The sequence below is a fragment of the Clarias gariepinus genome, chromosome 1 (genome assembly GCF_024256425.1).
Source record: "Clarias gariepinus isolate MV-2021 ecotype Netherlands chromosome 1, CGAR_prim_01v2, whole genome shotgun sequence".
NCBI classification, from domain to species: domain Eukaryota; kingdom Metazoa; phylum Chordata; class Actinopteri; order Siluriformes; family Clariidae; genus Clarias; species Clarias gariepinus.
The window spans coordinates 39,663,391-39,683,605 of record NC_071100.1 but is presented as its reverse complement, the minus strand read 5'-3'; the positions used below and the strand labels follow the sequence as shown (position 1 = coordinate 39,683,605).

The 20,215-nt window shown below is 39.3% G+C and overlaps 2 protein-coding genes and 1 non-coding gene across 6 annotated transcripts in view; all 3 read left to right on the top strand.

Annotated features, from left to right (window-relative positions):
- Positions 1–6,122, top strand: part of smarcd3a (SWI/SNF related, matrix associated, actin dependent regulator of chromatin, subfamily d, member 3a) — a 39,488-nt gene extending 33,366 nt beyond the window's left edge. For all 3 annotated transcript variants that reach the window (XM_053505264.1, XM_053505270.1, XM_053505255.1), the window contains 4 exons: positions 795–930; positions 2,106–2,228; positions 3,196–3,297; positions 4,249–6,122. In XM_053505264.1, coding sequence (XP_053361239.1) covers positions 795–930; positions 2,106–2,228; positions 3,196–3,297; positions 4,249–4,302 — 415 coding nt within the window. In that variant the 3' untranslated portion in view covers positions 4,303–6,122. The remainder of the gene's footprint in view (positions 1–794; positions 931–2,105; positions 2,229–3,195; positions 3,298–4,248) is intronic.
- Positions 6,123–11,305: 5,183 nt separating this feature from the next.
- On the top strand, positions 11,306–18,993 carry abcf2a (ATP-binding cassette, sub-family F (GCN20), member 2a). 2 transcript variants are annotated; one of them, XM_053505495.1, is made up of 15 exons: positions 11,306–11,432; positions 12,387–12,566; positions 13,134–13,346; positions 15,057–15,239; positions 15,491–15,662; positions 15,928–16,023; positions 16,282–16,384; positions 16,486–16,581; positions 16,661–16,780; positions 16,894–16,983; positions 17,184–17,294; positions 17,380–17,442; positions 17,581–17,709; positions 18,230–18,433; positions 18,534–18,993. In XM_053505495.1, exons 2-15 carry the CDS (start codon positions 12,425–12,427, stop codon positions 18,639–18,641), a joined length of 1,830 nt encoding a protein of 609 aa, XP_053361470.1. In that variant the 5' UTR covers positions 11,306–11,432; positions 12,387–12,424; the 3' UTR covers positions 18,642–18,993. The 2 variants fall into 2 exon arrangements, with proteins under 2 accessions (XP_053361470.1, XP_053361461.1); XM_053505486.1 differs by lacking the exon at positions 11,306–11,432 and adding an exon at positions 11,867–11,888.
- On the top strand, positions 15,274–15,403 carry LOC128532087 (small nucleolar RNA SNORA24). The gene has a single exon (XR_008361263.1). It is a non-coding gene; the product is annotated as a small nucleolar RNA SNORA24 (small nucleolar RNA).
- Positions 18,994–20,215: the final 1,222 nt, after the last annotated feature.

The window sequence follows — 20,215 nt, the reverse complement described above, 5'->3', positions numbered from 1 at the left end:
ATTTTACTGCCGTCTGTAAAGGCATGAGTGAGTCGCCCACCATCAGTTTTGTTTAATCAGTGGCGCCGGACCGTGCACATGATTAAATAATTTTGTATAAAGTGGAGTGACGTCCAAGCCTTTGCTAAAATAAAAAAACATAATCTAAACAAAATTGTGCTGAACAGAGACTTAAGCTTTTTTTTTTGTGCAGCACAGAGGGAAAAAAAACTCTTTGAATAGATCTTTAGTGAAAGCGGCTGCCACGTATGAACAAAGAGCCAAGAAACAAACCCAAAAAAAAGAGAGAAAACCCCTGAAGGTGAATTACCCAGTGTTATTATGGAAGGGGACTCTCCTTCCAAACACTAACCTCCTCCACACCCATTTTCCTCTCATACATTCCTTCACGTCAGCGAGTCTTCCTAAGAAAGGTGTGTGAAAAATACATGTAAAAACTATGTGCTCGCTCTCTTCTGTACCATTTTTCTTTTTTCATTTAGTGCTGTATTATTTTTGTTAAATTAAGGCTTTTTCATACTTTGTTTTAAATTTTGTGATGTAAACAAAATAAATCAAAAGTTAAATATAGTTCTTAGTGATGGAGAACGGATTCATTATATTTAAAAATATTTATATGGAAGAAAAAAAAAATCTGTGTACGACCAATTCGGGTTATGAACAGAACTTAATAACGAATTCCGTTTGTAAAACTTTTTTTTTATTTTTTTTACTTTGCGGCATTTCCTCACACTTGCTTAAAACTTTTCCACATTTCTGTATATAAAGACATTATTTTCATTATTGTTTACCAGCGTGGACCCCAATGACCACAAGAAGACAGCCTGTTATGACATAGATGTTGAGGTGGACGATCCTTTGAAGACCCAAATGAATGGTTTTCTGCTCTCAACTGCTAATCAGCAGGAAATAGCGTCACTGGATAACAAGGTCAGAACTCCACAGCAAGAGCTGCTATACAGTATCATTTGGTGCTGATTGGTATGAAATAAGACATTAGGCAGGGTGTTCTACACAAAAATAATACGGTATGTTTAGTCTCTTATGCCACAAGTATGTGCCAATAGTAACCATTTTTATTTATTTAAGTATGACACATTGTACGTTCAGGGTCGCGGAAACCTGGAGCCTATCCAGGAGGCTTAGGGCACGAGGCAGGGTACACCCTGGAGAGGGTGCCAATCCATCGCTGGATGCACACACTCATTCACACACTACAGGCAATTTTGGGAACGCAAATTAGCCTAACCTGCATATCTTACTCGGAGGAAACCCACCAAGCATGGGGAGAACATGCAAACTCCATGCACACAGAGACGGGAATCAAGCCTGGCCGGGAATCGAACCCAGACCCTGGAGGTGCAAGGCGACAGTGCTAACCACTACACCACCGTACCGCCTCCTGATAACACTTACATTATAATATCTAGAAATGGTTGTGGCCTTACTAGACTCAGGTTATACAGTAGTTAAACCCCAAAGCACTACAGGGGTCTAGACATTTAGGTGGGTCTTCAGTTTGCGAAACAAATATAAAATAGGAGAGGGGAGGAAAAAAGCATTTCCAGCTTTTTGTTTCTTTTTCATTTTTGAATTGGCTAGGGTTTAAACAAGCCACCTAGATTTCCACCCTAATGTGACCTCATATAAGAAGATACCGTATCCTTACTCAGCTTGGTGCTCAGATCCACCCAGCTCTGCTGTTCTCTGTCAGGGCGTAGCTCAGCAGTAGCTCAATAACACAAACACTGAAACAGTGTGTTTGAAAGAGAAGTGAAACAGGGTGGGACTGATGTATAAGGAAATGCAGGAGCTGAGGGGTATTTAAGCTTGAGCATTAACAGACACACTTTGAGAGAGATCTGAGACCTGTGTTAAAAATATGGGACCTTTAACCCAACACTAAAGACTCCTTCCATAAATGTTGAAAATTCATCTACTGTCAATGTTAATCAGCATCTTCTAATTGATCAGAATAAATACTGTTTGAATCTTTAGTCACTTAATGTGATTTATTACAAGATATCTTGGTGACCCAGTGTATACGGATGTGTTTTTGTCTTCAGTTATTGTACGTATTGACATATGTTTCTCTGATTGCTCAGATCCATGAGACCATTGAGTCCATCAACCAGCTAAAGATCCAGAGAGATTTCATGCTCAGTTTCTCCAGAGATCCCAAGGGCTATATTCAGGATTGGATTTGTTCACAAAATAGAGATCTTAAGGTCAGAATGTTGTTCTGTTGTTTTAAAACCTACTGAAAATATATGCGCATTTTAAAAAAGTATGTACAGTAGAACCTCGGATTACGAGCATAATTCGTTCCAGAAGCGGGCTTGTATTCCAAAACACTCGTAAACCAATTTTAATTTTCCCATAAGAAATAATGGAAACTCAAATTATTCGTTCTACAGACTCAAAAAATAAATACATAAAAATAATTAATACAAAATATGAAACAAATTAACCTGCACTTTACCTTTAAAAAAAAGTAAAAATAAATCCCGACAGATAAGTGTGTTGGTGTGAGTGAAGGACCACGGTGTTAAATTATGTGCGTGCACACACATATACACACACACACTCTTGCCTTTACAGAGCCCCTCCCACCCCCTCCTCCTGTCAGCTTCGCACACACAAACAGACACACACTCTCTGCCTTACACAGAAACTCCGCTCTGTTGCGATTCTTTTCAAAGGTAAAGTGAAACATGACAGGCTAATACAGAGAGGGAGAGAAAAAAAGGATTTTTAAAACAATACACACGCGCTGTACACACGCACTTACAAACCCAAAATAAAATATGTTTTACACACACACACATGGTCACAGTGTTATAGTAAACAGTACACGCATGCACGGATGTTGATTATACCAGTGAAAGACGAGCACTAAGACCCAGCAGGGGAGACGATTACGCGCAATTCCGCAGCGCAAGAGAGAGAAAAAACGTTGGCTCAGTTGTGATCATGTGACGCTCGGCGTCAAAACAAGAAGTGCATGCGTGATACATGATACTCCGTACTCGTAAACCAAGAAAATGCTCGTTTTTCAAGTCAAAATTAATTAAAAATCTTTGCTCACTCTTTTTACATTCCTTAGGTTATCTTGTTATAATTTATTTTATCTGTATAAATGTGCCAAATTGTTAATGTCACTTAAACTGTGGTGGTGATGATGTACTTGCACAGCTGATGACTGACGTGGCGGGAAACCCAGAGGAAGAAAGAAGAGCAGAGTTTTATAACCAGCCCTGGTCTCAAGAAGCTGTGAGTCGCTACTTTTACTGCAAGGTGAGTGATGATCTGATAATACATTTACATGCACAGTTAAGTCGAGCTACAGTTATAACTCAACTGGGCCATTTAACTGGACTACTATCCTCGTCTCAGTATACAAGCATAGGAAGAGACTCGATCTATTGATTAAGGTATTTCTGACTCCGATATTCTGCTTTCAGCTTGTTAGTATTGGTAGTTTTGGTTAGTATTATAATTATTAATTAAATTATTTTTAAAAATCCATAAGTGTACATAGAGCAATAGATACACATTAACACATTACAACTATATATATCTGTACACTATACACTACTGTTCAAAAGTTTTAGAACACTTGCAAATTTCTTTGTTTTTGTTTAGTGATTTATTCTCTACATTCTACAACACTACTGGGGATTTTAAAACTATAAAATAACACATATGGGATTAGGTAATTACGTAACAACAAGAAAAACAACAGTTAGTTGTTATTTTAAGACACAGAGGTCAGCCTTTCTGTAATAGTTCTTGCAAGAACAGTATTGTCAAGTGCATTTGCAAAATCCGTCAAGCACCATAATGAAACTGGCTCTCATGAAGGCCATCCCAGGAAGGTGAGACCAAAACCTACCTCTGCCTTAGACGAAAAGTTCATTTAGAGTTATCAGCCTGAAAAATGACCAATTAACAGCACCTCAGATCAGGGGCGTTATGAAGTCTTTACAGAGCATAAGTAGCAGACACATCTCACCATTAACTGTTCAAAGGAGATTAATGCATTTTTTGGACGCCTTCAGCATTCCTTTACAATGTAGAAAGAAATAAACATTAGGAGCGATCATTGTGTTAGAAAGTGTTTTAAAGCTTTTGAACAGTAATGTATGTATATATATATATATATATATATATATATATATATATATATATAGTAGCCAAAGAAGGGGCAAGGTATTTTTACATAATTTTTTTTTTTTTGGTAAACAGATCCAACAACGAAGACAAGAACTGGAACAGACCTTGGCGATGCGTACCACTTAAACTCATCATCAGTTTGGAGCAAAACTTACCAGCACATTTATTTGCAGAATAATCCCAGGGATTTTAATCTAGTGAAAAATCTCCAGCATACTGGACAACTTTTCCAGTATCCTTGAACATTATGAAACACTACTGGCAACTGGCACTATTTGTTATTTATTGGACAGTTTGTATATGGCATTACAGTTCAGTGTTGAGTTTGTAAGGATTATCTTTAAAAAAAAAAAAAAAAAAGACTTTTATGGAAACATGTTAAGCCACAAACCAGAGTCAAACAAAGCCAAACATTTAACTGGCTGCTCAAAAATGTGAGAATTTTTTTCTTTTCTTTTTTTTCCTGTGTGAATGCTTTGTACTCCAAAGATATTGTCTCTTTTGGCGAAGAACGAGTTTAAGCCATGGATTAGAGAAAAACAAAATTTGTACTGTGAAGTTCCACTTTTTTGTTTGTCGGCAGTATTTGTGTATATGACTGTGTGTTAATAATACTGGAAGTGTTGCGAATCACTTTACATTCTGCTTTAATCTTTGTTCATGATCTACTGTGAGTCTGTGAAGAACTGAATCACTGTGTAAACATTTCTCTCTAGGTCACAAAAGAAAGTTTACCCTAACTAAGCCTTCACTCAGGCTTAGACTTAAGCAGATTTTTTTACTAGGATATCGATGTGTTTTACTACATTAAAAAGTTGAAAGCCTTTTTACTTCTGTGAGCACATCTGAGGACATAATAGAGAAAAACTGTAAAGGATGGTACTTTAGCTTTTTTTTCTGCATCGTCATGACCAGTGATTTTATAAGAGGTGTTCAAGTTAATCTGGGACTTTTGATTGTGCAGAATAACAGAACACTGTTATGGGAATAAAAACTACCTTTATTTCTCTATACAAATCCCTGTTACACTATTGCACTCATCCCAATGCTTCACTAGTGCTTGGACACCAACAGTGTAGAGAGTTTTCTCAGTACGCCGGAGCCATCATCTGCTTCATGTCTGAAATGTTGGCCCCCCAGGAACTGGTCGTCTTTCAAAAACAGAATGCCTGTGGGGATCAAGCTGTTTTTGTCCAAGACCGTTCAACTTGCAGAATGCTCACGGGAGCATCTGAAGTGGGCGCTGAGCCACCTCGGCATATGGCCTTCTTTAAAAGCCATTCACCATTCACGTGTTTTTACTGCAGTTAAGAGTCTCATCACCGTACTGTGCTTGAAGTCTTCTGTAAATGTCAATCGGTTTTACACCTTCATTTACCAGAAATTTCATATTTTTGGACTTGCCTTGTACATATCAGTTTTGTCAATGGCTAACCCTAGAATACACCCTCAGTGTTGTCAGACATTCGTTATAATCACACCGGTGCATGTTGCATGAGAACATACAACCTGTTTTTTGGAAACAGCTTAGCATGAATCACTCATCATTGTAACTTTATTGCCTTAAAAGCTTACTGAGGATGCATATACAAAAAAAAAAAAGCATTTATCAAAGTTTAAGTGTAGGCCAATTTTATTTTTAGTATTGTTATGTATTTTATTTTGGGTAGATAAAGTCATTTGCATACATTCAAGGGAGTCGTGGCATTGATGGCATAACCTTTTTACCTGTGAGACAGATCAGTCATAGGTTTATGTGGTCTACAGGGTGTGTAAGTCACCTGAATAGTCACATTTGTAATACATATAAGGTATTTGGCATTGAAACTGCTATGAAAATGAATGTCAAATGTATTAATTCTGGCACACGTGGTCCTGTAATTTTTTCTAAGAATGTTCTTTATTTATACTAAGGAAAAACGTGTTCTTATGTGGCAAACATTTGATAAGTGTAAATGAATAAATGCATTTGTTTCATCGCTGTGTGTGAAATTATTTACTTTAATTACGTTCTGGGTCGCTTTGTGGTCTCTGTAATCTTGTGCAAAGGCTCTGATTGATTTTTCCTCTTTTCTCCGGTTCAAAATGGAACAGATACAGACGGAACAATAACCCACTTACCTGTAAAGAAAGTGGCCTTTTCTTTTACATTATATTGGCGGCAGGGTGGCGTAGTGGTTGGCACTGTAACCTCACACCTCCAGGGTCAAGAGTTTGATTCTGACCTCGTTTTGTGTTTGTGTGTGTGTAATTGGTGTTAGCATTTCTAACATTTCTAAGCGTTTCTCCCTGTGCTTGGTAAGTTTCCTCCCAAAGACATTCAGATTAGGTTAATTGGCCCTGTGGCCCCCACGACTCTGTACAGGATGAGCTAATGAATTACATCATATGGACAGGGGTGTGTGCGTTTCTAACCTGGAATGGCGATGGTACCAGCATGCACTATGGGGATAAAATGCCTGTTCGTGGAGGCAGTGTGATGCTCTGGACAATGTTCTGCTTGAAAACCACGTAGATGTTGCTTTGATACATACCACCTACTGTACCTAAACATTGCTGCAGACCATCTACATCTCTTCATGGAAGCAGTGTTGCCAACTATTTTCAACGGAAAGTAGCTAAAGTCTTCTCGAAAAGTCGCCAAATGTCGCTAGATGACGTCATGCGTATATTTGCATATTGATGACGTAATTACGTCGTATTTGCATTTTGCGTGTTTTTCCTAATCCTTCCTCATGTGTCCAATATAATTATGAACTTAAGCTTTGTAACAGTGAGTAATATAAGTGCATCGGAAGAAAAAATGAATAAATAAGAAAAAAAAAGAAAATGGTCAAATTAAATAGTTTTATTTCAAGCAAAGGAGAAGCAGGTAAGTGATAGGTCCGTTGCAACACCGTTTTCACATGTGCAGCTCATTCACATCCATGTTAGCTGCTGTGCAGTCACGGGAATATGCTGCTCCTTTCAGCCGAAGCTAGCGCTCACTGATCAGGGCAGACACAGGGAGATGAGTAACTGTACCGGGAAAGCAAGACCTCGTGCTTACAGGACAGTACTGGCGACATTTGGAAACTTGCTAAGGTTTGTCCAAAAGTTGCTAGATTTGTCACTAGGCGCTTTAAAAAAAAAAAAAAAAAAGTTGTCAAGGCGGGATCACTTAACGGCGGATTTGCGCATGGGCAATTCATTTGGGGGGGGGGGGTGTCTGTGAGTGCTTTGGGACGGGGGAATGGCCGGCGGCGGTAGCTGCTGTGGCAAGTTGAGAAGAGTCAGTACAGACACATCAGAGTCTCCAAAAGTCTCCCGTAACACAAGAAAAAGTCGCCAGATTTGTCGCTAGTCGCTTTTTAAAAAAATTGTCGCTAGAGGGATTTGAAAAGTCGCTAAATATAGCGACAAAGTCGCTAAGTTGGCAACACTGCATGGAAGGGGAAACAGTATTATCTGATGTCAGTGGCCTCTTTTAGCATTACAACGCTTCCTCCAACACTGCAAAAAGATTTTAGGCATGGTTTAAGTAGTGTTAATTTTGTCAGCTGTTTTCACTTTTAGTCTTAGTCCCGGAATAAATTTCCCTGTTTTTATCATATTTAGTATTAAATATATATATATATATATATATATATATATATAAATACTAAGATATTTCAATCTTATCCTATTTTTGTTTAGTCGAGTAAAAGTCTGGACTTTTTAGTCTAGTTTTAGTCAATAAAAACGTAACATTTTAGCAATAAGATTACTATTCATTAACTCTACAGTCAATCTAGTTCAGCCAAAACCATTTTTTTATTTTTTTTTTCACTAAATAATTATCTTAACATTTAAAATCAGCTTAATATTTCAGCTAATTATATTTATTTTTAACCCTCAAAACAACTTTTGCATGTCCATATTTTTTAATTACGAAACAATGGAAGCGGTATGGACAATATAGAGTTTTTAAACTTTTTTTTTTTTTTATGAATTTACACACTTGGATCACAATCATTTGCTAACCTGTTAGCTTATTGTATTTGGCAACAGTTTCAAAAGTCAGATGTTTTATTAGTTGTTTTTTTTTTAACCACATTTTAGTTTTCGTCAACAATATTGCATGATGATTTCATCACTGTCACTGTTCATTGATGTCCTCGAAGTCTCATCATCGTCAGGTCTTAGTCACTGGAAAAAAGGTTTTCAACAAATATTTTTCGTCATTATTTTTGTTGTTATTTTGCTGCAATAAACAGTAGATTCGAGGAACATGTCACGAAGCTCAAAGGTGTTGATTTACTGTCCAAATTTTCTATCCAGCCACTTGCCATACGGCTAATCCTACACAGGGTTGTGTGGGCCTGGAGCCTTTCCCAGGAGACTTGGGGCATAAGGCGGGTACACCCTGGACATGTGCCAATCTATTGCAAGGCGTGGGCTCACACACACAAACTAAGTGCAATTTGGGAATGCCAATTACCATAATCTGAATAAGTATGGACTGTGTGACGAGACTGAAGCATCCAGAGGAATCTCAGCAAACATAAACATGCACACAGACCTGAGACATGACTCAAACCCTCGACCCTGGAGGTGCATGGCCACACTGCTAATCATTACACCACCATGTTATGTTGCTGCAGTCCAAATTTTCAACATTAAAGACAGCCAGGAGTGGGGAGCCTAGACAGAGTGGCAGCCTAGACAGAGCCAACAAGCCAACAAGCTGAATTTGCATTTTAATAGATTTAGCACAGGATGCCTGGCTGAGCCGTTCCACACAGGGCCAGTCTTCACACCCTCAAATCAACACCCATATCACCATCATCAGCAACTGCTAAGCACCCCTTCTCACAACCCCCAGCACAGTCGTCCACTGAAACCAGCACACCACCTTCACTAACTGTGAGAGATAGCCAGGTGAGAAGACGGCTGGAAAACTTAACTGAAACAAGGCTGCAGGCCGTGAAGGTTTGAGCCCCAGGATTCTAAAAGTCTTGTGCTGCTCAGCTGTCTTGTATCCTGGAATACATCTTTAACGTGAGTCTAATGCAGGAATGAATACCAGTGCTATAGAAAACATCCTATGTAGTACCAACACCTAAGAGGACCATCTCTTCTGGCCTGAACGACTTCAGGCCCCATTCCTTTGGACACCTCAGATTTCCAATACAAGTGTGAGTCTCGCCACCTGCAGAAGTTCTCTAATGACTCTGCAGTGGTGGGGTGTATCAGGGATGGGCAGCTTTGTGGAGTTGGGCACTAGAAACCATCTGCTTCTAAACATCATAAAAACCAAGGAGCTTATAGTGGACTTGTAGATTGAACCTGTTACCATCATGGGTGAGAAGGTTGGGGTTCTGGATATTTGTGAAACTACATATAAGTACTTGGGTCTTCACTTGAACAGTAGATTGGATTTGAGGATCAACACTGATGCTATGTATAAGATGTTGTGTTGAGCAGACTTTGTTTTCTGAGAATGCTCAGATCCTTCAATGTATGCAGTAGGATGATGGAAATGTTTGATCAGTCTGTTGTGACTAGTGCCCTTTATAGTGCTGTGGTCTGTTGGGGGAACAATATCAGTGCCAGGGATGTGGGCAAGATAGATGAAATCTTCTGCAAGGCTGAACAAATAAATGGACACAAACTTGACAGGTTGGAGACAGTGAGGGACAACAGATAACTAAACAAACTTCTGTCAATCATGGAAAATCCATCCCACCCACTACATAATCCTAAACAGAGGCAGCGGAGTTCATTCTCTAACAGACTGATCCAGTTTCGCTCTCATCAGAAAAAATCATTCCTACAGTTTGCCATTGCACTGTACAACGACTCACCACTACAGTATGTAACAGATGACTATAGCATCTTATATACACGTTCCATTATTTAATGTCACTTTTTACGCACTCATACATACACTCACATTTGCAAATTTCATCTCTTTTTCTTAAGAAAGGCATCTGTGGGATTATACCGATCATCATGAAGGCCCCACCTTGCAACTGAGTCAGAGCAGTTTGGGCAGCCCAAGGACGATCATCTATACAATATTGGGGAAGTTGGTTCTCATTTGTGACTTTATTTCTCCTGAAAGAAACTATCATACACACTATTAGCGTGTTAATTTACCACGGTATGCATTCTAACAAGTCGGCATCAGATGGTGTAAAATCGGGGGGGAACGGGACGGGTATGGGGAAGGAATTGTTCGGCCACCTTTTTCCAACTTTGTCCCCATTCACGTCCACTTCCATTTGAGCGGAAATAATAATCAACTATGAATCCTCCATTAAGAGATCAATTTCCAACAACAAATAAACCAACATATCTTACTTTTCACTCATGGGAGTACCCATTTTCACCATAAATGACATTGCTCACTGTTATATTCAGTGAATATCATATATGGGTGTATATCCGATGAAGCTGCCTGCTGTTAAATATACTGTGTTATATACTGTGTATACCATTGTATATTTAACAGCAGGCGGCGTCTATATATGTCATGACTTTCAGTGTTGGGGGGCATTACTTTTAAACTAATTCCATTACAAAATTACTGTCTTCAAAAGGTAATCAGTTACATTACAGCGTTACTTTACGTTAAAGTACTTTTCCATTGCAGAAAATGAAAACTCCTTTATGATTCCTCACGCATGTCGTTTTAGTCAAGACCTTTATAATTATTTTACCATCATAATTCCACGAAGTTTGGCCCATAATCTGTTAAATACTTATACCCTGGGTTAGGGTTAGATACCCTATAACCCTATAACAGCAGGAGGGGGGTCGGGTTATCGGGGGCGGGGCTTGTAGGGCGACTTTCACACTAATGGGTTGGGAATGACTGCTGTCTGGCTCACGGATTACATAAATTGTCTGAATAACGGATTACATTTTTTAAAAAAAACTATGTAACTGAGTACTTAAATGACCTAAACCGTTAGATTACTCGTTACATTAAAAAAGTAATCCGAGTCCTTTAATGCGTTACACACAACACTGTTCATGACCATATAATCGTCATAGAGATGATGAGTACAATACAGTACATAGCGGGGGGAGGACCCAGCCCAATAAAGCTGACCAGGAAATCTGCGCATGCGTCATCATCTAGGGGGCGGGGCGAAAGAAAATCCTACAATCTCATTGGCTGGCGAGCCGGTCTTGAGCACGCGAGTTGTTACGCCGCTATGTATGGTACAGCCATGAGGCTGCTGATTTCCTGTTAGCGACCCGGGAGCGCACAAGTGGCGGAGGAACAGGTAATCTCATAGGTTCATCTCGTTCAACGTCGCGTTTTAGTTCCATTTATCAGGGTACATGTCAAGTACTGTGTTGTTGTGTGTTTTAAAATGTTCTTGACTTAAAACGAACACTGTATACTGAGGTTTATATATATATAAGGCTAGCCTTGGTGCTTGTCGGAGCCGCGCGCGCTTTAGGCCGAGGCCGTGTCCCAATTCGCGTTTTGTTCTTTCTAAAGGGAGCATACGTGACGTTGGACCTAGTACGTTTTTGCAGCCTGTGTAGTCTACCTTTTGAGTAATGTGTGGGTATTTAGGATGCAGCCGACTTGTTGCCGGTGTGATGAAGACACAATGCGGTGAAATGCTGAGCTGAAACCGCACTTAGCTGTGTCTTGCGTTTACTTTAGATTAATAAAATAAACAGTGGCCTGACTGTTTTTTTAAAATATAAAAGTCCCCCTTTTTTAAAATGTAAGTGCTTGTTTTAAATTCAATTCAGATATCTAGGTGTAAATGTGAAGAGCGTGGTTGTTAGCATTAGCTAGCATGGAGATGTTAGGCCTCTTGTGAGCCGGCCGGCATTTTCCTCGTTTAGATTTTTTTCTTTACTCTTACTCAAGCCGTCACAATCTTTGTTTCTCTTTTCAAAGTAATATTAATAACTGCGTAACTGAACTAGGCAATTATGACGCAACACTTAATGGGCAAAAGTGTTAAAAGAAGCTCTGAATACCTTCCTTTTTTTTAAGCACTTGGCCTTTTAGAAAACCATAGACATGATGCGAGGAGAGGAAAATGGAGTCATGACTGTCCATTCAAATACACATCATGGCCGTAGGACAGGCCAAACATTAGTTTGGTGGATTAGATAATATGGCATGTTTCAGTAAAATTACTTGTTCTGTAAGTGTTTGCTGTGTTGACTTTTTATGTGGATCTGTGTAACTAACATCTGCATCTGTCCCACAGTTTGCTTCATTCCCCAGGAACTTTTATTCCCGGTCACAATGCCGTCTGATTTGGCCAAGAAGAAGGCAGCAAAGAAGAAGGAGGCAGCCAAAGCCCGTCAGCGACCCAAAAAGGCAGAAGATGTGAACGGAGAGGGAGATAAACCAGAAAGTCAAGAAAACGGCGTGTCTGAGGTCAATGGTAAGTCGGAGGCAAGAAATTAAATCCTTTATATGCTGCACTGATTTCTGAAAACTTGTTAGGGTATTAAGTACTCCCGTAATCTATTGCGATTAACCAACAGGTGCAATTTATTTTCTTACTGAACACTATCTTGTTCTGAAAGGCTCAGTGTACTTGTAATTGGGAGATCAGTAATGTGAAAAATCCTCACTTATATTATTTCTTTCTCATTTCAAGTCTTGTGGACCAGCTTGTGTGTAAATCGGTGCTGCAAGAACTTAATTTAAGCATAAGCTGCTATTTTATAGTAACAATTTTAATGATTTTAACTATTCTCTTCATTTAAATATCACAAAGGATATTTCTGCACCAAATTGCAAATCTGACCAGTTAGATAACCGTGCTGCCCCACACAAATCCAAAATGATCACAGATGTTCGGTGATGTTTTGTTATATTTTGGAAAACACTGCTAGATATATTTTAGTCATTGAAAGGTGTTGTGTACTTTTGTCCCAGCAATTTTATTTGTATATTTTTCCTTTAAAAAAAAAAACTCACAAGATTGTTGGTGTATTTTCTACAGGAGTAGACAGTCTTACTAAAGAGCTTGACGAGTTTGAGCTGAAGAAAACGGAGGCACGTGCTGTTACAGGGGTGCTGGCATCTCATCCGAACAGCACAGATGTCCACATCAGCAGTCTGTCGCTAACGTTTCACGGACAGGAGCTGCTTAGCGACACCTGTCTGGAGCTAAACTCCGGGCGCCGCTATGGACTTATCGGGCTCAATGGGACAGGTACTGTTGACTTTATTTCAGGTCAAAAGCTGCCGACTTGCATGCAAAAACAACTAAGCAGAATGAAATTTTAGAATATTTGTGGTGATGCAGTGTTAGGGATGTGACAGTTGTGATGTTCTGAATCAGTACCTACGTTTACAATAATTTGGCTAATCTAGTCCCCCATTTGTAAAGAAATGTCCACCACCAGCGCACCAGAAAGACGGAGGTCACAATGCTTTTAAAGGGGACACCAATATCAGTATGACATCGTTTTAGAAAAGGGGGGAATTTTATATTTAAGCCCCAGATGCTCTGTGATGTCATTAAGACGTTTTCGGCATAAGTTTAAGTTGTCAGCATGGCTGACCCGTTTGTGATCAAATCCTTAATGTATTTAGATCACATGGGCTCGTTTTCTTTTTTTTTTTGGCGATCGTATAAATCCCCTGGGTGGATCATCAAAATGCATTGGGTGCGTTTTGCAAACGACCAAAAATAACTTCCTGTTGAGTTGAGCCCATGACATGCAATGAGAGTTGTTTAACTCGATGAACTCTTTGTCCGTTACGAGTTTCTCGTTTATATGAGCCAGTGTGAGGGCGATGCCTGGGTCCCAGACACTCAGGCATCCTAAGTGTAGCAGATTCCAATTTGTTACCTTTTTTTTTTTTTTTTTTTTCCCCTCCCCAAAAGCCCCGGATGTTACGTAAATTTTATTAAAAGAACAAGAGGGCCCTTCACACACTGGGAGACAGGGCTGATGTCATAGTGCTTGGGCCATAAAAAAAAAATCTTTTTTTAAGCCCTCAATTAATTTGTACATATTTGAAACAGTCTTTAATAAAGCCTTATTTTGGTAATAACCTTAAAGTTATTTGTAGCATTCTACACAGCTACTAACCTTAAGATTTTTCAATAATTACAGCTCCACAAAATCTTTTTCCTCTCTGTAAAACATAAGTGATAAAATGTATGTAAATTTTTTGCTTGTAGTACCTCCTCTTGAATTGTCACTAGAACATGTTTTATAAACTGCATATTACCAAGAGGAAGATAGAGACGGTGACATACCCCCATGCAGCTGAAATTTTCTTTAAAATGAAAACACGTTTTTATGTGCCATCATTGTTAATGTGGAAGACATTCTAGCACCACCTACTGGATCTGCCCCAAAACTACATCTGCACAGTCTGAGTCAGATTGCAAATAACTAACACTCTTAGCCAACACAAAATTTAGATATGATACAACGGTAAAGTTGTGTATTGTCCCATACTAATGTGATGCATCACTATGCAGTATAGAAGAATAACTAGTACTTAAGTCTTAAGAGGTAGTCATGAACATTGGTCTGTCCTGGACAAGCAACAATGAGTGGGCCCAAGCACCCTGCACCATTGCTACCATGGTGTTTTGTGAGCCATCCAAAATAACTCGCTTCCTGTTGAGTAAAGCCCATGACCTACAATGTGAAAGTTGTTCGGCTCAATGAGCTCTAAATATGTACCAAGTTTTGTGTGCAAGTGTGTAATGAGCTATGCAGCAAAGTCTCAGGCATCCTAATGAAAACCACAGCACTTGCCGATTCATACAATTGACTTGACTCTTGTAATTTTCAATCTCTCAATTTGTGGATCAACGGGGATTAATTTTTAAGAGTTTTATGGATTGAGTTAATGTAATGGCTTATAAACTAATTCTTAAAAAAATATTTTTTGTGTCCAGGTAAATCAATGCTGCTGTCAGCCATCGGTCACAGAGAGGTGCCCATTCCAGAGCACATTGACATTTACCATTTGACGCGTGAAATGGCTCCTAGCGAGAAGACAGCACTGCAGTGTGTGATGGAGGTGGACGAGGAAAGGATCAAGCTGGAGAAAGAGGCAGAGAGGCTCGCTCATGAAGACTGTACGTTGCAAGTTTAACTTTGAACTTTTGATTTCTCCACGTTTTCATAGGGGCTATTCTTTGTTGTAGCTTCCTTTCCTAGGCGTGGAACAGTAAAGTCTTCTTTCTGAGCACTCCTCTTAATGACTTTTTGTTTTTAAGAAGGTGGTGTTCGATTAAGGAACATGCACTAGCCGTGGTGTCCTTGGTATTTTGGTACATGATCAAGTAGCTTAAGGTGTTGTGTGTTTGTGTTATGCCTGCCTTTTCAGCTGAGTGTGAGAAGTTGATGGAGCTGTATGAACGACTAGAAGAGCTGGATGCAGACAAAGCAGAGATGCGAGCGTCCCGGATCCTTCACGGTCTTGGCTTCACCACTACGATGCAGCAGAAGAAGCTCAAAGACTTCAGTGGTGGCTGGAGAATGCGTGTTGCACTGGCCAGGTAAATGCTTAAACTCGTGTTATGCTTGTGTAGTGCTGTGGTGGTTCTTATCACCTGTTAAAAAAATTATCACGTGAACCTGCTAGCTGCTGAAAGATGATGCAACAAAAGGCCGAATGATAGCACAGATGCCAACAGTGCAGCTGTGCAATGACAAAAACTGTCAGAAGCGTATTTCTGATTTCTGCAGCTCTCCTTCCGTCTTCTTTTTTTTTTTTTTTTTTTTTTACGACATTTCGCTCACTTGTGTTCCCCTCGTTTCCAGAGCTCTGTTCCTCAAACCCTTCATGCTGCTCCTGGATGAGCCCACCAACCACTTGGACCTGGATGCATGTGTGTGGCTGGAGGAAGAATTAAAGGAGTATGTTAAATTTTCTTATATTCATTTGAACATCTTAAGTGCGATTTCTCAACAGGTTGCCTTTTGACATGATGTAAACAAAAGGCCGAATTGTAGCTCCGCCCTGAAGCAGTTTGTTTCTCACTATGGGCGGGGCTTTGACAAAAACTAGACCGAAGCGTTTAACTGATCTGACTGTGCAACCTTAGCAACCAGGCTTAGTCAAGTGCATGTTGTATCACAAAGAAAAAGTTAACTTTTTTTTTTATTCTGTTCTAGGTTTAAACGAATTCTGGTTTTGATATCTCATTCCCAAGACTTCCTCAACGGCGTGTGTACCAACATCATTCATCTGCACCAGCGCAAGCTGAAATATTACACAGTAAGAGCTGACTCTTTCCAGCTTTTTGATTGTGATGTCTTGATGGTTTAGCTTTCCTATTAAGTGGTTTGGTGGTAATGCATGTGGTTTTGCCTATGTAGGGTAATTATGACCAGTATGTAAAGACCAGAGAAGAACTGGAGGAAAACCAGATGAAACGCTTTAACTGGGAACAGGACCAGATTGCACATATGAAGGTAAAATTGCTATTTTTTACTTTTATGTTTGCAAATCTTCATTTGGACAAATTAAATAAAACATTTTCTCTTTTCCCAGAATTACATAGCACGGTTTGGACACGGCTCTGCAAAGTTGGCCCGGCAGGCACAAAGCAAAGAGAAAACGCTGCAGAAAATGGTCGCCTCCGGGTTGACTGAACGTGTCGTGAATGACAAAGTGAGTCTTTTTGCAGTCTGTACGTCCTGATTCACTCACCTTAATCATAGGAAATGGGTGGGGGGAATATGCTCATCACTGACTGATTTGTTGTGCTCTTCCTTATCTTCCAGACGCTGTCATTTTACTTTCCTTCCTGTGGGAAGATTCCCCCTCCAGTCATCATGGTTCAAAATGTCAGCTTCAGATATTCCGAAAATACGGTAGGACTGACCAACAACACATTCACAGCTGGATTAAACCTGAACTTTCCGCTTTCTGCTTGATTTAATAATAAATACATCTCACTCTACATGGTTTTTCATTGCATCCTTGATTTATAAACAGCCCCTATCTTAAAATGCAGCAGTGCCCTCTTGAGGAGACTAATGTTCTCACATTCTGTTTACACTTTGTTTTCTAGCCAATTATTTATAAAAATCTGGAGTTTGGAATTGACTTGGATACCAGGGTGGCCCTTGTGGGGCCCAATGGGGCTGGCAAATCCACACTACTGAAGCTGCTCACCGGGGAGGTATGTATCCTTTCAACTGGCGTGTTAATGTTCGGCCTTGAAACGTATTGATTTTTCAACTCGTGTTTTCCATTCGTTCCCTCAGCTTCTCCCTACCGACGGGATGATCAGAAAGCACTCCCATGTCAAGATCGGCAGATACCACCAGGTAACTACAATTTAACCCGATTAAACTATTGTCTAAACAATGCTGGGTCAAACATTTATTCTGGTTTTATGTTACACGGACAGGTGAATGAGTTAGACATGTTGTTCATTACCTGTGGTTCCTGTTTCTTTGCTTTAGCATCTAACGGAGCAACTAGATCTGGACCTGTCCCCTCTGGAGTACATGATGAAGTGCTACCCAGAAATCAAGGAGAAGGAGGAGATGAGGAAGATCATCGGACGCTATGGACTCACCGGAAAACAACAGGTTAGGTTTACATCTTGACATCTCTCCTACTATTATGCTTAAAATGTTGGTTAGAAATCATAAAGTCATAGGAGGAACAATTTATTTTGAAAAATCCCCAGATTTATCATTCCCACTTCAGAGCTGCTTAACCACCTGAGGTAAATGTGGAGTTAGTAAAGAGGAAATTAATTCCCTTTAAATTAGATTAATTTTTCTGTTGGTGCATGATCCACCTTAAGATGGAGTACATGATTAAGTGCTACCCAGAAATCAAGGAGAAAGAGGAGATAATAGTTAAAAAATGAGTACGATAAAAAAAAAGTAATGGTTATTGTATGGCTTTTCTTTGTATCCTTTGCCTTGCATCTATGAAAAAAAAAGTTAATGTTGTATCAATAATTTGATATATTTTTATTTTTTTGGTAATAAGCACAGAGCATAAGGTAATTGTGTAGTAGATTGATCGGCTATATTAACACATCTTCCAAGTTGATTGAGACTAAGGCTGTTTCTTGTACCCGTTTACTTTTAATGCCAGGTGAGTCCCATCAGGAATCTGTCAGATGGTCAGAAGTGTCGAGTGTGCTTTGCATGGTTGGCTTGGCAGACACCCCACATGCTCTTCCTGGATGAGCCTACCAATCACTTGGACATCGAGACCATCGACGCACTGGCTGAGGCCATCAATGACTTCGAGGGAGGAATGATGCTGGTCAGCCACGACTTCAGACTCATTCAGCAGGTGATTTTTGAAAATCTTTTAGTCTTGTGTGGTTTTTATTTATTTATTTTTATTCTTAACTTTGGAGACTAAAAATCTTCATTTGTATTCATGCTAATAGGTAGCTCAGGAGATCTGGGTTTGTGAAAAACAGACCATCACCAAATGGAGTCGGGACATCTTAGCCTACAAAGAACATCTGAAAGCTAAAATCGATAAACCTATATAATGCATGCATTGCCTCATCCATCCAAGATCGTCAGCATCTCTACTGTTTCCCCTCGGCAAATCCTGCATGTTGCTGAAGTACCATCTGTTGCAGAGACATCTACAATTTTGTGTTTGTTGTCTTTATTCTTGTCTAAATTGAAGAAAAATTAATAAAGGAAGTGTGCACTTAAGCGCATTTTCAGGACATTTCAATTTTTTTTAAAGAAACGGTGCACCAACAGGATGAATGCTGATGCATCATTGATATACATATGGGCTCTTACAGAGCTTTTATTTTTCAAGTATTTAATTCTGTATCTGCAATAATGGACTTGTCTAAGCATAACTAAATAAAAGTACATTTGTCAGTATTTGCAAATAGTTTTGATTTCTACTGTGGTTTTATTTTGTGTAATTCGTTGCCTTTTATTCAGCAGAGTGGAAGTCGGACGTGTAATTTTTTTTAGGTGCTAATAGATTGCTGCTGGTCTAGTCTTCCTTCCTCTTCCTTAAATAAGCATTAGGTGGCTTCTTCCCTGACTAGTGATTTCCCAATTTCAAATCATGTCTCAGTAATACCAAGTCTCCACAAGGTGTCTTCCTCACTCTGTAGTATCTGAAAGCGTAATAAAGCAAAATAGATGTAGTTAATTTACAGCATATAACAGCTTGTTTTATGGAGGTGGAGTAAAAAGAAAATGTAAGGTAATGTGTCCCACTTTTGATGGCTTCCTGAATGTAATCATTTATATTAAGAGTATTAGAGGTGAGCTGGATCCTGTAATGTTCTGTGTGCCAGACTGACTACAGATTTATCTCATAGGATGGTTATAGGGATATATATATATATATTCCTTTTATCTACTTGTATTCATAGATGTTTTTGCCATATTGTCAAGTCTAGCTATGGTCAGACAAAAATCAAGGATGACAATGTTTGGAGAACTTTTAAAAGCTTGGTGAACTTCCATTAATGTTTTTTAAAAGAAAGTTAATTATTAAAAGCGTTTTTCATACACACACAAGTGACAAGACCTTACAGCCAAAGGAAAACCACTTTGTTGGTTAATTTTCTAGGAAGCATAAAGGTTAGACTTCAATGGTAAAAAAAGTCAAAATTGAAGTTCAGATTGACCCTATTCCAGAGCAATGGTGGGTTTGTGACAGTAAGAAAGGATGGGATGCACCCATCATGCATAGTGCCATGACCTAAATGTACTGGTTGACCGGGCTATCCATTAGGTTTTTTTTCCTTTCCATAATGTCATGACCATGTTCCAGGAATCAGATGGTGAAAGGATGGTACTGGGAGCATGAGGAATTCTTTTCACACATGAATTGGCACATTGTCAAGCTAGAACAGGTTTGGGCCTCTTAATTCCAGTGAGGAGAAATTGTAATACTAGATCAAGCAAAGTGATTCTGGACAATTTTGGACTTTGTGAACAGTTTGGAGAAGAACCACTTATGTGTACTGTAGTGTAGTATAGTGTGGTAAGGTGTCTACCTACTTTTACCCAACAATATATTGTACCTTACTCAAAGCCAGGGTTGCCAGGTTTTCACAAACGCGCAACAACTTTTCAAAATAAC